The sequence below is a fragment of the Thalia democratica genome, chromosome 8 (genome assembly GCF_965202585.1).
Source record: "Thalia democratica chromosome 8, ktThaDemo2.hap1.1, whole genome shotgun sequence".
Taxonomy (NCBI): Eukaryota; Metazoa; Chordata; class Thaliacea; order Salpida; family Salpidae; genus Thalia; species Thalia democratica.
In genome coordinates, this window is record NC_139172.1 from 18,972,686 (window position 1) to 18,995,002 (window position 22,317).

The following is a 22,317-nucleotide window of genomic DNA, read 5'->3' on the forward strand; positions in this document are numbered from 1 at the left end:
AGAATGTGTCAAGAATAAAAAAGATCTCTCGGTCATCGAGCTACACAACACTTATTTACTTAAACGGTTTCTAACTTTATAAGTGTTTTTTAACATACATGAAGTTGAAAGAAAAATGAAACAAAATGATTAAATTTATATTATACTTACATTACACAATGAAGAATAAATGGTAGATAGCTTATAAAAAACTTCGGAGGAAAAAAATACAATTATCTTTAATTTTTAGATATAACATAAAACTAGCTATTTAATATCCCACCATAACATAAACTTTATTAGAATTATAGCATAATATTGTAATAGAAAGTTACTACAGTCGAGACTTGATCATTGTTATATAAACCTCTTTAATGTAATCAGCAATGACTATTCTCAAATATTTCAAGCATACTTTTGAAACACATAAAAATAATATTCCATTATCCCTACTTATAATTTATTCATCCAACTGGTTTTATATAGTGTACCTAAGTTCAACTTGGTTTCTTTCAAGAGCGCCTCGGTCTTTTAAGTTGTTTTGTGTTCAAGTCTCTAGTTAACTACCTTTATAATTTCTGTCAATGTTTGTAATTAAATTTTGGTAAGAACTAGCTTCTTATGGTTACCTACTCCAAAAAAATACAACTAACTGGTAAAAAATATTTTTTAACTTCTATATAAAAATACTTGGCTTAAAAAGTGTGTCATAAAGTTAAGGGTCTGCACTGCAACCAGCGGCCTTCTCATTTGCCGCTGATCTTGTGACTCTATTTAAAGTATCAGCCAAATTTATGGCCTTCAAAGTCTTAGGATATTTATTAGTTGGCATTGCCTAGTTCCTAAACTTTCTTATACAGAGCATGCACCGAATTATCTTATCTATCTAGATTCTAGACGCTTTACTATATCTATACTAAGATGACTTATCTTAGGTTGCTTTCTGAGAAACTGCCAGAGAGGTTCTCCTATATTATCCTTATACTAGGCTTACAGAGGTTATGATGTAAAACTTATATCCACCTTATTTCGCCCTAACGTATAGCGTATTTTTTAAGGTATTAAACAACTTGGTACTAGTTAACTTACCAAGTTAAATAAAATAGGTTAAAATAAAGCTCGCTAACAATTTCTTATAGAATCTACTACAAGTTCAATTCTAACTTAACTAGCTTATGTAGTTTATTAGCTATTATTACATGTAAAGTTAAAAATCACTTAAATTACTAGTATTTAACTAAATATTATATATTTTATGGCCTAGCCTTACATATTACGGCACTTAACTATTACCAAATTAGTACATTAATGTATTTGTCACTCGAAAATTAAAGCTTTTCTTAATAATAAAGAAAAATAATATTATATATAGTAAAAAATAAAAAAAAAGATTTGATGTAAGTCACTACTACGATGTAAAAAATATTTTTAAGTAGATTAAAATTAGATAATTAAATATATTTAAATAGATACAAATAAGAATTAATAATTGAAATTTGTATTATTAAATGCGCACTTCATTGTTTAATGAACGAAAAAAAGCGCTTAAAGTTTTGTCCGAAGACCTGGTGTACAAAGCAACCTTTCGGTTATAGAGTCGTACACCATTTGGATACAATTTAACGTCATTGTCTAATAGTTACTAAATACGAACCAAATACAGCAACAGCTACCTGTAAAACTATTCTCCATTTTTCTTGGGATAACCAAGATCTCGACTCTCAAAGAAATCAAACGTATACTGAAAAAAGCCTTGATTTTACTATTGTTATCTTTATATGCGGTTTACTCGTTTGAACTGTTTGCTATTCTCTTTAAAAATGTTTTTCTTTTTTCATTTATGTTTTGTATTCTTAGCTAATAAACAGTTTTGAGTTAGTTTAAGAACTTATGGTCCGCCCTGGAAAACGTAAATGATCGATTTTTGTTAACTTGTTTTTGTTTAAAAAAATTAGTTAATGCTTAACATGCTACAATTATGATAATCAAAATCATCACTCTAAGTTCATTCAAACTAAAAATAAAAAAACTTATTTCAACACTGCATTATAGATTTTAAAATTAAATTATGTTAATGAAGTCCCGTTCAGTACTAATATAAGTGGGAATGGGTCAAATTTGTAAGAAGTAAATTTTTCAGAGTTACATTTTTGCACGAGATTAAAAAACAAAACAGAACAAAAAAACAGAATATTTTTTTTTTTAAGAGAAAAAAAAACTAAAAGATAAATTGATAAAAAACAAGTTACAGACTAAGGGTAGGGGGTAACAGTGAAACTAAAAAAATATAAATTAACCCGTGAAAAAATGTCTCCGTGAAAAATTGTTTGCTCGTGCAAAAGTATCTTGGTGCAATTTACTCCCTTCGTGCAACCTAATCCCAATATAAGTGTCTCTATAAATTTTAAGAAAGTTTTTATTTTGTAATCGTCAAAATCTATCTAACGTATTTTTAAAAGATATGAACTCACTAGACCTGAAATAAATTTATTACAATCTTGTCCTAAACAAGACGATAAGAGCAGAGTGGCCACTGGTTTTTGAGAAATTTCTTCCAGGTTTTAGAAGTACTGTTTTTTAGGTCTAATTTAGTTTAAAAGCTGTGTTAAAGTTTAGCAATATTGAAAAGATACTGTAGATCTCTTTTAAATATGTTTTTTTGATGTTGACAACATTTTTCATTTATATGATAGGTTTTTCATGTCAAATCAAAATTTTATTACTTAACATGTAAAAATTGTTTAAAATTCCAGGTTTTCAGATTAAGTGGCCATCCTGTAAAATGCATCCGTGGTGTGCGACTCGATAACCAAAAGGTTCTTCGTGCATCAGGTCCCAGGACCAAATATTTTCAGCGCCTTTTTTTTGTCGTTCAATAAACTATAATAGTGTAAGCAAAGTCCTTTGATCAAATTATTTCTTTATTAGACAATATTAAGTTAAAGAAATAAATAACATTCAAATATAGTTTATAAGGGATCATTCTTGTTATCAAATAGTCAGTATTTTATGGAATAATAATCTCATTGAAGGTACAGCATTTTCATTTAAAACTTAGAATATAAACTTATTTTAGATGAATAAGTTTCAGTTGTTTTGATAGGTATCAGAAAAACTAACCTTAATCCTAACTAGCTAAACTGATGTTATTTTTGACTAGTTAAGTAGAATTAGTTTTAACTGAGTTATTTATGTTTTTTAGCGGTATTTTTTATATATTTTTTAACACCTTGTTCTTCTAAACAAAGATTTTTGCTTAAAATTTTCCATAACTAGTTGTTTATATTCAAAAAAACCTTGTTCTGTAAGATTTTATTGTTAAATAAAACTTTACGTGTTCATTTTATTATTAAACTTTTGACTTAATATCTTCCGTTTTGATGGCTCAGGTTTTGGTGCCTGGTTCCAAAATTTTATAATAAATCACAATAGTAATAAAAAAAGAATGTTGTTCTGCTGTGTTAATTATTTTTTGTATTTTTAGCAGAAAAATTAATTGCAATAAACTACAACACTAAAATAAGAAAAAAAAAATCAACTTCTAACTATATTTATTTTCAATAGTTTATACACAAATCTACTCAGTCAATTGAAAAAAATGATAAAATAATTACAATTATAAATAACATTAATAAAAAACTATTTCTTAAATATTGTTTAAATTAATTTAAATGTTAAGCTCACCTTAACTTGAATTAAGTGATGTTATATTTTTTATTGGTAACTGTTTTAGAAAAATTAATTTTTGATTAACTTGTTTAAAGTTCCTTTTTTAATTTAAATGAAAATATATCATAAACATAAGAAACAGAGTCATAACCATATTTGGTAGAATTAATAAGAAATGTATATCAAATATAAAACTTTATCTGTTTTAATTTATGTACCTCAGCTATTAAAAATAATAAACACAATCCTTGATCCACAACTCAAAATATTTTTTGATCTGAAAACTGTTCTACGCGGAATTTTTCTCCTACACCCTTTCTCCTTTGACGTCGAGGTCGGCGGCGTACAAAAGTTCGCTTATGGTCGACTCGACCATAAATTCCTCCGCCCGCTCGCTCACTGGCCTCAACCTGCTGTCCTCGGGCGGGAAGTCGAAGTCGGGACCGAAGTTGAAGCGGACCAGACCGTTCTTGTAAATGGAGCCGGCCGGAAAGTAGCTGCCGGTCATCAGCTGGTCCTGGAAGGCCCTTCCTTGCGACACCCCGTTTTTATAGAACTCCATGAAGCTGCCCTTGAGCGGCTTCATTTTGCTTTGGAAGCCATCGACATCGTCCTTGGCGAAAAAATTAAAATTTTAAATATATATAAACGTTTTAAAGTCGAAAATAATAGTAAAATATATTTTAATTTCAGACTATGTAAAAACTTGTTGTCCAAGACACTAGCTTTTTACTTGTTATTATAATATTATTTTATGCTCTAATCTTACAATGGTTCAATGAATTAATATTTTTGATATTAAAAACCGTACCCTTTCTTCAAAATAATAGTGACGTTTGAAATTGATAAGAGCGCATTCTTTGTAGGTTTCCTTGTTGAAGTTATCAGTTTCTTTTGTGTTAGGCAGATGGATGTGAAACCCGATAACATCGCCCTGGCTGTATCCCTTGCTGTAAGACTTACCACAACTCTTGTGAAATCTGAACAAAACAAATTATTTGTTATTTATTTTCGATGTAAAAATTTAATTGTAGTTGTAGAATACATTCTTCAAAGCAAAAAAAAAACAATTTGAGTTCTATTTAGTTTACCGTAATTCATAAAATAACTGCAAAATGTCCTATAAGTCCGGCCTGAAATAAGATTAAGCTGCTTGTAAATCTAGCCTGCTAAACAAAATTTTGAAAGAAATTTAAACAAAACTTTAAAATTAAGTATAAAAAATGAGGTTGTCCTATTCATAAGGTTATTACTTAAATAATATATACAATAGTACTAACAAAATATTATTTTAACTTCAATGGAATTCTAGTGAACAATCCGAGTTAGGAAAAGAATTACGGTGATTCTAGTTTCAATATCAAAAGAAAGTCTTATGATATTTTTAATTATTCAAGCTATTCTTATTTCACAATTATAAAATTATTATATGCAAAACAATATTTAGTCAAGCGATTTTTGTTAAATGTGAGTGTAAAATGTAGTTTTGGTGTTTAATATTCAAGCTCGATTTAAATGACTAAATTATTTAAAACTATGAAACTTAAGAATTATCATTGTGTCATTGGAAATGTATACGCACTAGAAAGCAGACGGTGTAAAAAAAAAAACACTGTTTGAATTTTATTAGTCATTAAAAAAACAGACTTAGCATCCAAAATTCAACATAAAACAAAAATGTTCAGTTTGTAAAACAAACAACTAACAGAGTCCCTTTCTTGCTCCTCCACGAGTAGCCGAACTTGTCGTAGCCGAGAGGAGCTTGCAGGGTGGAGTGCTTCATGGACCAGCCCATGCGGAACGCGGAGTTTGGCGGGTGATCGAGTATTTTAACTTCAAAATACCAGTCGCCCACTTCGACGTAGTGCGTGGCCCGCAGCATGTTGTAGCCTTTGAAGCCCACCACCTCCATCCGGTCATCTGACAACTTCAGTACTGATGGTCTAAATTTTTAAAGTTTAATCTTAAGTTATAACAAGCTATTTAAAAATTACAATTTAAACACTTAAAAAAAACCTTAGTCTTAAAATGACTTAATAAAGTAAGGTTGAAAATTACTAAGAATAAAACGTAGAAACTAAATAAAAGAGTTTAGGTTTGTGTATAAGCCATATAATTAAAAAACCACTACCAAGCTTATTTGAATTTTATCAGCAAACAATGATTCAAAAACTTTAAGAGGTTAAACTAAACTAGATAAAAATAATAATAAATAATAATAAAGAAATCTATCCCAATAATGACCCAGAAACGCTTAAGCTCATTGTCATCCAGTGTAGAAATATTTAATGAAATAAAAGTTCCATATGAAAATGTATTAATAAAAGTGGTTTTAAATGTAACTTAACATACATGAAAACAAACAATACTACTAATAATAACAAAAATAATGATATTAATAATAACAGTATCACTAGTGAAAATTATATTTAAACTCAAAAAAGTAATAAGTCTCGTAATAGCCGTGTGTTGTGGTATAACCCACCATACTATTCTAGTATTAACGTAAACTTGGGTAAGGAATTTTCGAAATTAGTAGATAAACATTTCCCAAATAACCATTGTTACCGTAAAATATTTAATAGAAAAACTTTAAAAATTTCTTATAGTTGTATGAATAATGTTAAGTCAATGATACAATCACATAACAATTTTGTTTTATTTAAATATAATTAGTTGACAGCACAAATTAATAATAACAATAAACCTAACACTATTAAAAATAATAGCAACTATCCAGATAACACAAACGTAATTAATATTAGTTTAGACTAGTGATGTACCGGACTCACTATCCGGGTCCGGCCGGATATTGCCATTTTTGTCTGATATCCGGATCCGGCCGGATTCTAATTTGAAAAAAAAGTCCGGATCCGGTTCCGACCGGACTCTAATTTAAAAAAAAAGTCAGGGTCCGGTTCCGGCCGGATTCTAATTTGAAAAAAAAGTCCGGATCCGGTTCCGGCCGGATCCTAACAGAGATCCGGCCGGACCCGGATCTAGTTAGTAAAAAAGAGCACACTGAAAAGTTATTTTTCAAAAACAAACCCTGTGTAAAGTAATAAGAGTCATTTTCGTCAGTTAAAATTAGACACCTACCGTGATTGGCTCATTTTGTACACGTGACTAATTTACATTTGTTTACATTTAAACTATGAAATAAACATTCAATGAAATGCAACTCTTTACATATGTTGTAAAATTGAAAACTTTGGAATGAATACTTGCATTATTTATTGTTTAAAGTTGAGCTCAGAGAATATTTAGAGTTAATACGGTTGAATGTACGAGCCAATGAGAATCATATGACGAAATGCTTCAAACTAAATACTGATGCAACAAAAAATCAGAACATGACAGGCAGTTTATATGTAAGCAGTTAGTTAGTTTGGTGTGTAGCTTGAAGCAACAAAATATCTTGAACGTTTTTGTGAATGCTTATTGTAAGTAGTGTTTTATTTTAAAAGTGAATAGTTCAACTGGTGTTTAATTGTTTAAATATTTAAGCCAGGTTTATAGTCTAATAGTTTATTAAAAATATTACAGTTTCTTGTTTACTAAAAGTTTTATTTAATTTTTAGTTTTTTGTTTTGAGTCTTTTGATATAGATTTAAATAGCTTCCAGTTTTTAAAGTGTTACCAAAGTAATTAATAATTTTGTATATGCTAGTATTTCTTGTTGTGTTTTATATAAAAGATTCATCACTCAAAACTGTCGTGTCTGATTATAGAAAGTAGTCTCAGTTAGAATTTAGTATATGTTAGATATTAATTAAATAAAGTAGGATTTAATTATGATGGGTAGTACTAATAAGTTAAGTGTACCACAATCAGTCCACAACTTTACTACAAAATTGTCAACCTTTGCTAGCTGTTCTACTGATTTTTAGATTAAAGTATTTTTTTCAGTTTTTAAAAACCTCATTCTGACTCAGGCTTGTTTATACTCACTCTAGCTAGTTTTATTGACTTAAACTAGGGGTGGGCAACGTACGGCCCGCGGGCCGGATCCGGCCCCCAGAGTCAAAATGACCGGCCCCAAACGTTTTTTAAATTTAAATGGAATCCGGCCCGCGGACAATATTTATCCGGCCCGCGAGTGGATGATCCGGCCCGCTAGGCATTTTCAAAATTTAGATGAAATCCTACAAGCCAATGTAAATATTACAAAATTTGTACAAAACCTTTTCTAAATTATCTTCACAAAATAAACTGTAATACTTTAGCCTGAAAACGATTTTTAAAATGGCTATAATTTTGTAATAATAAAAAAACTTTTTTGTTATAGTACCTTGTTTTGTTTTAAGTCATTTGAATTAGTTCTTTCTCAAATTATCCAAAAAGATTGTTTGCTGAACTAACTTTGATGATCTTACCTATCATAATGATTTTCATAAAAATTACATGTAAAAAATAGATATCTTTCCCAGATAAGTAGTGAGTTGTTATTATAAATGTTAAAAAAAGTAGTTTTTAACAACATTGACACCTACTTTAAGTAAAACTACTTAACTTTACATTTTAGTACCATATTCCATTCCGAGTTGAGACTACAGTTTGCAATCTTTTCTGCTATCGATTTTTAATTAAGTAACTTTTGATTAATTAAATTGTTAAGTTTAATGATGACCAATTGATGACAATATCTCATTAACTTTAAGTATGATTTGTTTAGGAAATTTACTTGTGCATGTTTGTAATAACAGTTTACAATCTAACAAAATTTTGAATAAATCTTTACAAGTCTTTTTAAATTAAAAGATAGTAGTTTAATATTGTAATGTTAGTTAACTTCTGAAAAATACTATTAATATAGCCTCGAGCCAAGGATTACCAAAATTAGATAACTTCGAGTAGTTAAAATTTTTTAATGTTTTAGTTTGAAATATTAGGTTCGAGTAACTTTAATTAAGTAAATTATTATTTTTATAAAACTAACTAGTAGTAATTCGGTCCAGAATTGTAATATCTATAGAGTTATGAGTACTTTATAAAATTTAACTTAAAGTTTTGTACTGGAGAACCTTGGTAATTGATAAATTTATTTAAAATTTCAAAACACCAGATCAATTAGCATCCAAGTCTTTTGAAGTTAGTTCCAATCTGGTAACAAAACCTTGTCTAAAATTAGTATTAAGCCGGATCCGGATAACATTTTTGAATAAAGATCCGGATCTAAAAAAGGATCCAACTGAATCCGGTAGATCACTTACTCGAAATGCTCCGGCCCGCTGAGGACTAATTTTTTTTAGATCCGGCCCGTCAAATATTTACGTTGCCCACCCCTAACTTAAACAGTGGCAACCCTGCTAGTTTGAAAATTTTTGGAAATTTTAGAAAATCTTGGACTGCCTCAGGCTAGTTTAGTTTTTTATAAAAACTCAGGCTAGTTTTCTTATAGACTTCGAATGAGTTTGAGCTGATCCAGTTTAAAATATTTTGTAATATTCTAGTGTATTTTGTTCAAGAACTTGATTTCAGACTTTTTAATTGTAAATAACACCTAAATTTTTAAACCTTGTGGCTAGCTGTTCTACTTATTATTAGATTAAAGTTTTTTTTTCACTTTTTAAAAACCTCATTCTGACTCAGACTAGTTTATTCTAGTGATGTACCGGACTCACTATCCCGGTCCGGGTCCGGCCGGATATTGCCATTTTTGTCTAATATCCGGATCCGGCCGGATTCTAATTTAGAAAAAAAGTCCGGATCCGGTTCCGGCCGGACTCTAATTTGAAAAAAAAGTCCGGGTCCGGTTCCGGCCGGATTCTAATTTGAAAAAAAAGTCTGGATCCGGTTCCGGCCGGATTCTAATTTGAAAAATAAGTCCGGATCCGGCCGGACCCGAAATTGTGGGTCCGGTACATCACTAGTTTAGACATAAAGGATAACAATTGTAAAAATAACAAATCATATAAACAATAATTATAACATTAATCTAATTAATAAAAACAATTATAATAGACCTATAACTAGAAGTTATACTTATCAGTAAAAACCTAACTAAAAATATAAACTCAATTGTACATAAGGAATCATGTTCTAATAATAATAATAATAGTAATAATAATAATAATAATAATAATAATAATACAAATAATGATAGTGGTAATAAGAGCAATAGTAGTAACCATATTAATAATAACAATGATGTTAGTATTAATAATAACGACATAACCAATAATAGTAACAATAATAGTAATATTAATAATTATGATAATAATAATTATGATAAAAATAACAATAATAATAATAACTGTAGTAACCAGAAAAATACCAATATCTGTAATACTTATAACAATGAAGTAATTAAATGTGGTTTTAAATTCAAGAACAATCTAGGTAAAAATTGTAATTGTCGTAAGTCGAATAAAATAATCTGTCCGTTACATGGTAACTGTTTAATTAAAAATGTTGTTTATAAGGTGCGTGTTAAATGTAAACTTAGTGAAGATAATAACAAAAGCAATAATAATGTTAATGAACTAATAAGGATAAGGTGTATATTGGTTCGACAGGAGGTCACTTTAAAGATAGGTACACCGGGCATAAGTATACTTTTAAGCATGTAAATAAAACGATTAGTACAAGATTGTCAGATTTCGTTTGGCATTATTTTGATAGGTATGGAACCAAACCAGAAATGGAATGGAGCATCCTCCACCACGCCAAAAATAACATCAGTAGCGCGAGCGAGATCAGCCAAATATGCAACCTTGAACGAATGGCAATTTTAGCAAAAGATAGTAAACAATTACTAAATAAAAGACGTGATATTTCAAACAACTGTGCACACAACCGACGGTTCTTCTTCAAATAACACCTTGGCGCCTTCTCACCTTTCATACTTTTCATTCACCTTCCACATACACACACACATTCACTTAACATATATTAATATAATAATATATCCTAAGTAACATATAGTTTTATTCATTTATTATTTATATCTATTTCACACAAGTTACTTTCTATTCTCTGAAATTTCATATATTCACTTTACCCTACGACTATAATTCTTCACACCTTTATATGCTAAGTTCCAAGTTTAATTTGAAGCCTGTATTCAAATCACAGAAAACCGTGCTTTTTACCTACTACGCCTAAGAGAGCTAGTAGGTTTTTTACTGCAGGTTTATACTTAGCATATGACTACCTTGTTGTTTTACATTTTAACTTTCATATATAACACAATTTACTTATTAAATATTTAAAATATCTGTATGGGATATTTAAATTAAACAGCCGACTCCTACTTTACCAATCAACTATTTTATTAATTATAAAATACAATATATATTTAATTTAGGTTATTATGATTTTATGTATGTCGCTGTAAATTAATTATCGGTCAGTACATTGTAAGCCCAATAACAATTTTGTTTTTTGTGTTTTGTTTTTTCTTAAAGTTTAATTTTTTCATTTTTGATTTTTACATTTGAACTAAATCTGCTTCCTATTTCTATATAACTTTGATTCAATCATAACAAACTTTCAATATATAATATACATGTTACATCGAGTTTCTGTGACTTTTATTGCCTTCAGCGTCGTTAAGTTTTATTAAATTTTATTGATTCACTTATGGTAAATGTTTTTTTTTTGTTCAAAATAGATTACATAAAAACTAAGTTAATGTTCTTTGCAATACAAATTAAATAGTTTAAATAACCTCATATACATTGTGACGTTATTATTAGTTGTAACGAATGTATTTTTCATTAGTTAACAACAATAAAATTTGAATTAGTTATCTTTCCCATTAACGTGAGTTGTTTGTTTATATTATGTTTTGTTGTGTAATTTAGCTTACTTTACTTATTTTAGACTTAATAATCACAAATATTATATAGTTTTATAACAGTCGGTTTTAATATTAAGTATTTCACCTATTAATAACTATTATCTGTAGAAAATATCTTATTTTAATGAAAACATGTATACACCTACTTTATTCTATGCTTCTATTCTCTCATTACAGTAATTATTTTTTTACAGAACCCAGTTGAAGTGTGTTGTTTCGTTGACACACAGAAACATATGTTGGTAGAATAAAGGAAGATTACTGTATAATTTGTTTTTATTTTAAAAATAATAATAACTATTTTACATCTAGAAGTAGAAGAAATAGATACTCTAGCCAAAAACCTTATTAAAAATTTTTATATATTTACCATACTCAGTAGTTTATTGTTGAATAATTGTATAATGATAAAAGTCTTACAGCTTAAGAAAAAAAAAATTAAATAGGATAAACAAAGCTAAGTGTGTAATGTTTCATCATTTTCAGAGAATATATCTGGAAAAATAAGAACTATAAAATTTTCTAAACTTATCAACGACTAGTTCTATTAAAGTTTTGGAGATGTACTGACTTTTGGTAAAATCAGATGATTAAAGAACAGATCTTGATTATTAAATGATTAAAAAATTTGTTAAACATGCAATATCAAGCATATTAAAAAATAAGAAATTCAGATTGTAAAACGAACTCTAACAACACTAAAAATTTAAAAACAGTAATAGTGAAAAAGAAATTTATACACAAATACACAAAACAAATTTAAAAATTACATTATTAAGGGCATAGGGGAGTTAACCTTGTTTTTAACAGGTTGATCTTATTTGTAGAGTTTTATCTGAGCTATCAGACACTTTTAACCGCAAAAAAATTAAAAGTAACTTTTACCATATAAGCGATCAAAGTTGGAGAGCTCAATAAGTCTCAAAATAGAAGGGGCAAATTAAAAGAGCAAAAAAAACTATATCACTAAAAATCTGTATTCTCCTTAATTTTATAGCTAATGTTTTTTTTTTTAATTTTCACAGTAAGTCATTACTAATATTCGATTCAAAGCAAAACTTTTCTGAACTTTAAATAAATACTTTATAATAAAAACTACATATATTTATTGTTTTTTATGTTAAATTGTTATTTTTTGATACTTAAAAAATCACAACATTCAAAGTCTTTTAAAATATACAAGGATTTTTTTTGAAAGTTTGAGGTATTTAGCTAGAAAAATGCAGAAGTTAATAGATTTATAGTGATTACTTTCATTTTAGATAAAATTGATAACAAGAAAATTGTAGTTCATACACTTGTATTAGAAACTTAAAAAAGTCTTTCTCAAAATCTAATTAAAACTTAAGAATTTTATAAAACTTAATTGATAGTTTATACTTTTAGCTGTAATATAAAATTCAATGTTAATTTTCGTTTAAAAAAATGTTGGACCCCTATGCCCTTTTAACTAAATGGGCTATATTTTAATGATGTTATGTTTATATCTTAACTACGTGGTCTCCAGTAACTTACAACTGACAGCTTTAGTTACAAGTAGCTACAATTATAAGTTACAAAACTATTTCCTAAGTTATGAATAAAACACACTTTGAGTAAATGCAATTTACTTTATTTTAAATAATAATTCTTAGATCAAAAGAAAGAAACTATTAAATCACGACACAAATAAAATCTATAAAAAAGTATTAACAATCATAAAGTTATATAAAATACTAACATCAACTCCGCGATGTAGACGTTTTCTTGAGTCTTGAAACTTGTGAACAAGTTGAACTTAATCGTAACTTGATCGTAACGCGGAATATCTAAGCAACTAAATAAGCAACTAACGCGTATTTGAAAGACAAACGCCAATATATACGCGTCGGAATAAAATTAACTCCCTTGAGTTGTTTTGGGAATTGGTATAATTGTTTTGAGAAAGCTTATCCAGGGTTCGTGCGCGAAATTCCTTTTCATTTAGCCTGACAGAGACCTATTTAGCCTGACATTTTTTCAAAGTAGAAAAAATCACCTTCAGAAGGCATTTTGGGTATTGGGGGTCTTAATTAGCAAATTAACGCAATATAAGTATTCACAAAACTACTTTTAAAGAAAATAAAAATTTAAATGAGTTATTTTTCAACATCTATCAATTGCTTACCCACCAACTTGAATATTTTTAACTGGTCATTATAATTTCTGTTCAATGAATTCATACCTTTATTAAATTTTGGGGCTTAGTTACATCCACCACTTATCACCCATATACAAGGTTCGTGTAAATTAGTACTTGAATTCGTCAACTATAAGTTACATGACTGGACCAGAAGCTTTTATTAAAACAGAAATGTGACTTAACAAACTGCTAAGAGTATTAATCTAAAAAGTACTTGGTATAAAGCCTTTATATTAGAAATTAAAACAGTTTAACCAACTAAGCTCTGAAAAACAAAGCTCATGTTAACAAATTCAGACAAACAACTAAGTTGTTGAACTAAACTGTAATGTTTAAACTGTACTTTTTTATGAATTTTTATAACTATGACGTATATAATCTACTAAAAACAAAATAATGAAGATTCTTAAAATTATTTTAGAGATTCAACAAAAGGTTTTAAGCACTTATTTTTACAAATACTGACTGATTTTGTCTTTAATAGTGATGTACCGGACCCACAATTTTGGGTCCGGCCGGACCCGGATCCGGACTTTTTTTTCAAGTTAGAATCCGGCCGGAACCGGACCCGGACTTTTTTTTCAAATTAGAATCCGGCCGGAACCGGATCCGGACTTTTTTTTCAAATTAGAATCCGGCCGGATCCGGATCCGGACTTTTTTTTCAAATTAGAATCCGGCCGGATCCGGATATCAGACAAAAATGGCAATATCCGGCCGGACCCGGATAGTGAGTCCGCTACATCATTAGTATAAACTAGCCTGAGTCAGAATGAGGTTTTTATAAAAAAAAAAAAAAAAAAGAACTTTAATCTAATAATAAGTAGAACAGCTAGCCACAAGGTTTACAAATTTAGGTGTTGTTTACACTTAAAAATATGAAATTAAGTTCTTGAACAAAATACACTAGAAAATTACCAAATATTGAGAACTGGATCAGCTCAAACTCATTCAAAATTTAAAAGAAAACTAGCCAGAGTTTTTGTAAAAAACTAAACTAGCCTGAGGCAGTCCAAGATTTTCTAAAATTCCCAAAAATTTTTAAACTAGCAGGGTTGCCACCGTTAAAGTCAATAAAACTAGCAAGAGTGAGTATAAACAAGTCTGAGTCAGAATGAGGTTTTTAAAAACTGAAAAAAATTACTTTAATCTAATAATCAGTAGAACAGCTAGCAAAGGTTGACAATTTGGTAGTAAAGTTGTGGACTGATTGTGGTACACTTAACTTATTAGTACAACCCATCATAATTAAATCCTACCTTATTTAATTAATATCTAACAAATACTAAATCCTAACTGAGACTACTTTCTATAATCAGACACGACAGTTTTGAGTGATGAATCTTATATATAAAACATAACAAGAAATACTAGCATATACAAAATTATTAATTACTTTGGTAACACTTTAAAAACTGGAAGCTATTTAAATTTATATTAAATGACTTAAAACAATAAACTAAAAATTAAATAAAACTTTTAGTAAAGAAGAAACTGTAAAATTTTTAATAAAAAATCAAACTATAAACCTGGCTTAAATATTTATACAATTAAACACTAGTTGAAATATTTACTTTTAAAACAAAACACTACTTACAATAAGCATTTACAAAAAAGTTCAAGATATTTTGTTGCTTCAAGCTGCCTACCAAACTAACTAACTGCTTACATATAAACTGCCTGTCATGCTCTGATGTTTTGTTGCATCAGTATTTAGTTTTAAACATTTCGTCATATAATTCTCATTGACTCGTACATTCAACCATATTAACTCTAAATATTCTCTGAGCTCAACTTTAAACAATAAATAATGCAAGTATTCATTCCAAAGTTTTCAATTTTGCAACATATGTAAAGAGTTGCATTTCTAAAATGTTTATTTCATAGTTTAAATGTAAACAAATGTAAATTAGTCACGTGTACAAAATGAGCCAATCACGGTAGGTTTTTAATTTAACTGACGAAAATGACTCTTATTAATTTACACAGGGTTTGTTTTTGAAAAAATACTTTTCAGTATGCTCTTTTTTACTAACTAGATCCGGGTCCGGCCGGATCTCTGTTAGGATCCGGGTCCGGCCGGATCCGGACTTTTTTTTCAAATAAAGATCCGGCCGGAACCGGATCCGGACTATTTTTTCAAATTAGAATCCGGCCGGAACCGGATCCGGACTATTTTTTCAAATTAGAGTCCGGCCGGATCCGGATATCAGACAAAAATGGCAATATCCGGCCGGACCCGGACCCGGATAGTGAGTCCGGTACATCACTAGTCTTTAATAACTAAATCTTTATTTAGAAATAAATTCACATCTCAATTTGATCTTAATTAAAAAAATTCATGCATTTGAACTGACAAAAACTGAGATTCTCAAATTTTTAAACATAAAAACTGATTTAGCCTGACGTTTTTCAACTTTTTTCAAAAAAACTGATTTAGCCTGACTTAGCCTGACGCGCACGAACCCTGCTTATCATTGATTTTATTGTCACAGAAAATTCCGTATTTGTTCACACGCTTTAAAATAAGAAAATGAAATGTTAATATCATTACACCCTTCACCTTTATTGAATATTCTTTATTCTACTAATCGAGTTGTTGATTATATTTCTAACAAAACTTATTTAGAAAAAATTATCTAATTCAGAAATAAAAACTATTTTTTGTATTATAAAACTAAAGAAAAGTCACTTGCTTTACAGATTCTTAAAACAAAATTAGAAACTCATTTTTACTAAATAGCTGAAAATATTTTACTGATAGAAAAAGATCAATATTTTATTAAAAGAAGTTTCAGTATTTAGTAAAAATTAAAAACTAAACATTTTTTTATTCAATATGTTTTGTAACTGTTTATTGTTCTATTTATATTTTATATTTGTTGTTATTCAAAACATTCAATATATTTTATATGGGACCTAGCTATGTCATAACCTAGCTAATTTATTTTAGTTAGTTAAATACTTAACCAAGTTTTTTTTAAAGTTTTTATGTTGATCAATTTATTTTAAGATAAAACTTACTTAAATATATATTAAAACTTATTTATGTTACTTTCAAATCTTATACTATACTTTATAATACTTTTTGTCTTAATATTTCTACAGTTTTTCTTTTAAATTTTTAAATTTTGATCTGGGTTATACATACAAAGCTACAGAGCAAACTACTATACTTGTAAAAATAGATTTAAAAACTACATACTTATAAAGTTGTACTTTATCATGGGGTGCACGACAGTTCAAATTATTGTAATTTATTTGAAGAGTCAGAATTTAAAAAGTAATATATGTATGAAAAAAATAAAAACTAACTATGTAGGTCTTATTAATGTCGACAAGCCATTTTTATTTTTTAATACTTTTTGAGTTACGTCTAAGACAAACTTCAAAATGCAGTTGTTTTAAGTAATTTTTAGATATCTCAAAAAATATTTTAAAAGTGTTGCAAAAAAGAAAGAATGGGTTGTACAGATCTACAATACCATTTTTTATTTTTTTTCAAACTTTTATTACTTTTTTTATTTTTTAATACTTTTAGAGTTACGTCTAAGACAAACTTTAAAATGTAGTTGTTTTAAGTAATTTTTAGATGTCTCAAAAAATATTTTTTAAGTGTTGCAAAAAAGAAAGAATGGGTTGTACAGATCTACAATACCATTTTTAATTTTTTTTCAAACTTTTATTACTTTTTTTTATTTTTTAATACTTTTTGAGTTACATCTAAGACTAACTTTAAAATGTAGTTGTTTAAAGTAATTTTTAGATATATCAAAAAATATTTTTAAAGTGTTGCAAAAAAGAAAGAATGGGTTGTACAGATCTACAATACCATTTTTTAATTTTTTTTCAAACTTTTATTACTTTTTAAGATACGGTCTCTTAAACTTTTTTGTAAGAACTGGAATTGTCAGAATTATAACTGTCCGAATTTGAATTGTCATGTAACCTTTATCATCTGCTAAGTTATCACTTAAACTTTACTATTTATTTTTTTTTTTCATAACTAGTTATGGTACAATTCAAATTGTGACAGAAATAGGGTTTAATATTTTTCTGATAACTTTTACTACATACTAATACATTAAGTTAAGTAAGTGATATTTTTATTATTAAGGTCAAAAAGAAGTATAGGTTGTTCTTAAAAAGCTTATACTCTTTAAAGATTTATAACTAGACTTCACAGTATTTTTAGATTACACCAACTTTAAAGTGGTTTACGGTATTAATAAGGAACTAAAACTGAATAGACTTACAAGTTTCTAATGAAGAAAAATATATGAAAACAAAAATAAGACTACTTAATCCAGTTAATCTCCTACACACCTTATCCAAAGATTTTTAAATTTACAAGTTCTTTTGTAAGTGGTTTTAAATCCGTTTTAGTATTAACCATTAATTTTTTTTTTCTTTCTAAAAATTCAGAAAAAATTTAGGTCCCAAAATTGAAACAAAAAAAGCTTGCTTATGATTATTTTATACTTTAAATATAAAGAAAAATAAAGAATATTTACAGTTGTTTTTTTTTTTCAATAATTTATGAGAAAAACTTCAATAAATTGAGCATGTAAAAAAAGTTTATAGGTGAAGATTATGAATAATTAAAAAAAAATTCTATTCTAGACTTTTCAAAAGTAGGCAGCTTTTATTTTATTCTACGTATAAAAAAAGTATATAACTTTACTTTAACTACTGATATTTTAGGAAAAAAATATAGAAAACTTCGAATTAAGTGTTATATCATAATGCTCCTATTAAGAAAAATATCACCTAAATAAAATAGCTAGAATAATTCTTATTTTATCCAAGCTTTATCCATTTCTATACTACCTGGATTTGCTGTCAATTGAATTTAAAAAATTATAGCCACTACTTTCATAATACATTCTACTACAAAACAAACCTGTCATGCATTGCTAACATCACTTTTTCTGGACACACTTTTCTGTATTGTTTAGCAGGAATAGGTTGTCCTTGTTGGTCAGTTTCAGGTTCTAGATCAGGAAAAAGAGGATCGGGTTCTGCCAAAATATATCTATAACCATCTTTGTTGTATGGATGTTCAACTGGATAACCATTTTGTAAGGAAGGCTGTTTGATATTTTTAATAAAATTTAGTTTTGTTAAATTTATAATAAGTGTGCTTATAAGTATGATAATGAGATAAAACCAATTAGTTTTATGTATAGTAATATTTATAATTATACATAAGAGTTTTAAGACATAAGGGCATAGGGGTTTTTTTCAAATTTGATCTTATTTTATATAGTTTTTACTAAGCTACAAGATGCTTTTTACAGATTTTAGAAATTTAAAACAATTTTTGAGAAATAGCCCGTCAAAGTTGGAGGCAACAATAAGATCCTTATGGGAGGCGCAAACTTAAACCGCAAAAACCTAGAAAACACTAAAAATCTATCTTTTCCTACGTTTTTTGAGATAAATACCTCAAACTTTTAGGAAATGTTCCTTGGAATATTTAGCAAGTTCTGTCAGAAAGAATTTTTAAAAAATAAAAATTTTATAACAAAAAATCAAATTAAAAAAAAAAGTGTTTACCCCTTTGCCCTTAATATATTATATTTATAAAATGTATCCAAAAAACATTTTAACAGGGTTTGTGCGCGAATTTTTTTTTCATTTAGCCTGACTGAGACCAATTTAGCCTGACATTTTTCAAAGTAAGGAAAATCCATTTTAAAAGTCATTTTAGGTATTGGGGGGGGGCTTGATTAGTACTACTATAGTCTTTGACTTCACAAGCTTTATCTCAAAAATATTTTGAGCTTCAAAAAACTGCAGAAAGCAACTCATAGCTTAGTTACAACTCAATAAAATAAGACTAAATTGTGAAAAAGGTGATTGACCCCCCACTCCTATGCCCTTAACATAACAAATTCAGTGATAAGTTTTAAAATAAGTGTTATATCTAATCTATTACTAGTGTAGAAACTTAATATATATTACCAAACACATTTGTTCAATTTAATTAAGCACTAAGTAAAAACATTATAACCAGAAGATTTATAATAAAACGACGTGCATTGTCTTGTGTTATTAACATTTGAAATGAAACGCTTACACGAGTATTAAATAATTAAAATATGTTTATTATAGTGTTTTGACTAATACTTAAAATTGATACATAATTATAAATCCTAAACTCTAAATAAATACAGTGATTGTTGATGTCGTATCTGATTTAAAAAGCTTACACTTTAATTTGAAAAAACGTTTAAAATTTTGTTCTTGTAAAGAAAAATGAATTGTACCTAAAATTTGTACTCCCACAAAACCTAGTAATTATATCTTAAAGCTAAGTTTTAGTGTTGTGAATATCTCCAATAACTTTAAACAAACAGTAAAATATATGGATAAACTTATAAGAGTTTTAATCTAAAAAGTATTGGTACAAAGCCTTTAAATTATAAATTAAACCAGTTCAACCAACTAAGCTCTGAAAAACATAGCTGATGCAAACAAATTTAAACAAACAGATAAGTTGTTGAACTATACTGTAAAATTTAAACTGTATTTTTTATTAATTTTTATAACTATGACATATATAATCTACTCAAAACAAAATAATGAAGGTTTATAAAAAAAATTAAGGTTTTAAGCATTTATTTTTACAAATACTGACTGATTTTGTCTTTAATAACTATATCTTTATTTAGAAATAAAAACACATTTCAATTTGATCATAAAAAGATTTCTCAATTTTTTTTAATCAAAGATTTTCAAGCATTTGAACAGAGAAAAACTGAGATTCTCAAAATTTTTAATAAAAAAACTGATTTAGCCTGACGTTTTTCAACTTTTTTCAAAAAAACTGATTTAGCCTGACTTAGCCTGACGCGCAAGAACCCTGTTTTAAATAACATGACAAAAATTCAATTATTTCTGAATTTCTGATCAAACATTAGTTTTGAAACTTTTGTTTCAACAAATATAAAAAGCTTTTGGATATTTTTAAGTTTTTGGGTAGAAAATAAATGTAAAACCTATATTTAATACTATACTTAATTGAAGCCTAAGGGTTTAAACAGTTTTAGAAATGTTTTAACTTTTAGATGTCTAATTAAGCTACATGATGCTTTTAGATTATTTAAAAAGTATATAGTAACTTTTTATATATAAAAAATTCTAACTTTTAAGTTCAAAAGGTTACTTATAGAAGGTTTAAACTACTATAAGAACAGAGACTAATTTATTAAAACTCTAACCTCTACAACATTTTAGCAGCAACCTTTTACAAACTTTATTAGCCTGATCTTAAATTTAATAAAAAAATTCTACATAAAATAAAAAATGAAAAGTTTATCATAAGTTTTTCTTCTTAATTAAATAGTAGAACTACAGTAACCTCTCGCTTATTTACGCACATTGTGTCCACAGAAAAAAGGCATAAAGATACAAGAGATCGTAAAGATACAAGAGGTACCAAATATGCTTACTATAATGGCTGTTTTATGATATTGCTTCTAGTTAAAAGCAGACTGGTGGCTTTCCCACTTATAACTATTGTTTATATTATTTATAAATAAAAACACATAAAATAAAACTATACATAAATAAAAGATTTAAATTATATAAAATAATATCACTTGGAGAAAAATTTTACTTATATTACTAATAAGTATATTTTATCTTTATCTTTATTTATATGTGACTTATTTGATACTTTACATTCATACTCTATTCTACTTAGCAAGTTCAATTTATAATTAAGCATTTGTTTACAATTAAGAAACTGTGTAGTGTTTATATTAAAATTAGTTTCTATAGCCTTTTACAAAAATATTCGTTTGGTGCTGTACTGGATTTCTTCTTTTGAACAAAAATATATAAAGTATATGAAAAATGTTTAATAAAAATGTTTTATGTCACTACAACTTTTTTAATTTAACCTCTTATTGTTTACAAAGTTTCTGACAAACTGAAGTATAAATGTTTATCAATTAGTCAAGGAACATAAGTTTACAAAGTCTAGAGATATAGAGAGGTGAGCAAACATATTTTATATTAGAAATATATAATAAACCTATTTTGAGCAATACTAAAAAAATTAAAGTTTTTTTTTTTTGAAATTTTTAGAATTCTAAAATGCGTAACTAAACGAGAGTGCGTAACGTCACAAGTGCGTAAAGATGCAAGAGGTTACTGTATTTAAATTTATATGATTTTTAGACTTAGAACTTAGAATTATGAAACACAGTGAACTTTATAACCATTATAAAACAATAACTAAATATTAAAGCAAAAAAGTTATCAAAACATTTATGTTAATTTTTTGAAATATAAATTTAATCTATCTAATAAACCTGCTTCATACAAGTATCAATTTTGCTTTTCTTTATACCAAAATAACTGTTTGAATTGTCAACATGCTTTCTTCTACCTCTACCAGGTCTTTTTTGTTTAGTAACATTTGTGTTGTTTACAAATGGCAATGAATTATTATAACTCATTCTAGATAACTTTTTATACTTATTAAATATAAAAAACAATAACAGACACATAAGTAATTTAATTTGTTTTGGTACTTTAATAACAAATTGTTTACACTTCAGTAACAAAATTATACAAACCAATCATATAGCAGTTAAAATCTATGCAAAAACTAAAATAACGTTTTTTAAAACAATAATAATAGAATGATAATGTTAATTTTAAAAAATTCTAAAATTTTAGGCTTCAAATAA

At 27.5% G+C, this 22,317-nt stretch overlaps 1 protein-coding gene across 1 annotated transcript; it reads right to left on the minus strand.

Annotated features, from left to right (window-relative positions):
- Positions 1–3,572: 3,572 nt before the first annotated feature.
- On the minus strand, positions 3,573–22,087 carry LOC145842056 (set1/Ash2 histone methyltransferase complex subunit ASH2-like). The gene is made up of 5 exons (XM_082949418.1): positions 21,937–22,087; positions 18,516–18,703; positions 5,355–5,591; positions 4,460–4,628; positions 3,573–4,261 (listed from the first exon to the last, which is right to left on the minus strand). The coding sequence occupies exons 1-5, from the start codon at positions 22,081–22,083 to the stop codon at positions 3,956–3,958; spliced, it is 1,047 nt and encodes a 348-aa protein (XP_082805544.1). The 5' UTR covers positions 22,084–22,087; the 3' UTR covers positions 3,573–3,955.
- Positions 22,088–22,317: the final 230 nt, after the last annotated feature.

Excerpts from the sequence above, each read along its gene's own strand:
- LOC145842056 (XM_082949418.1), bottom strand. The coding sequence starts at position 22,083 with ATGAGTTATAATAATTCATTGCCATTTGTAAACAACACAAATGTTACT. Across the intron at positions 5,592-18,515 it reads ATGTTAGCAATGCATGACAG|ACCATCAGTACTGAAGTTGT; the intron begins GTTTGTTTTGTA and ends TTAAAAATTTAG. Across the intron at positions 4,262-4,459 it reads ACTATTATTTTGAAGAAAGG|GACGATGTCGATGGCTTCCA; the intron begins GTACGGTTTTTA and ends TTTTTCGCCAAG.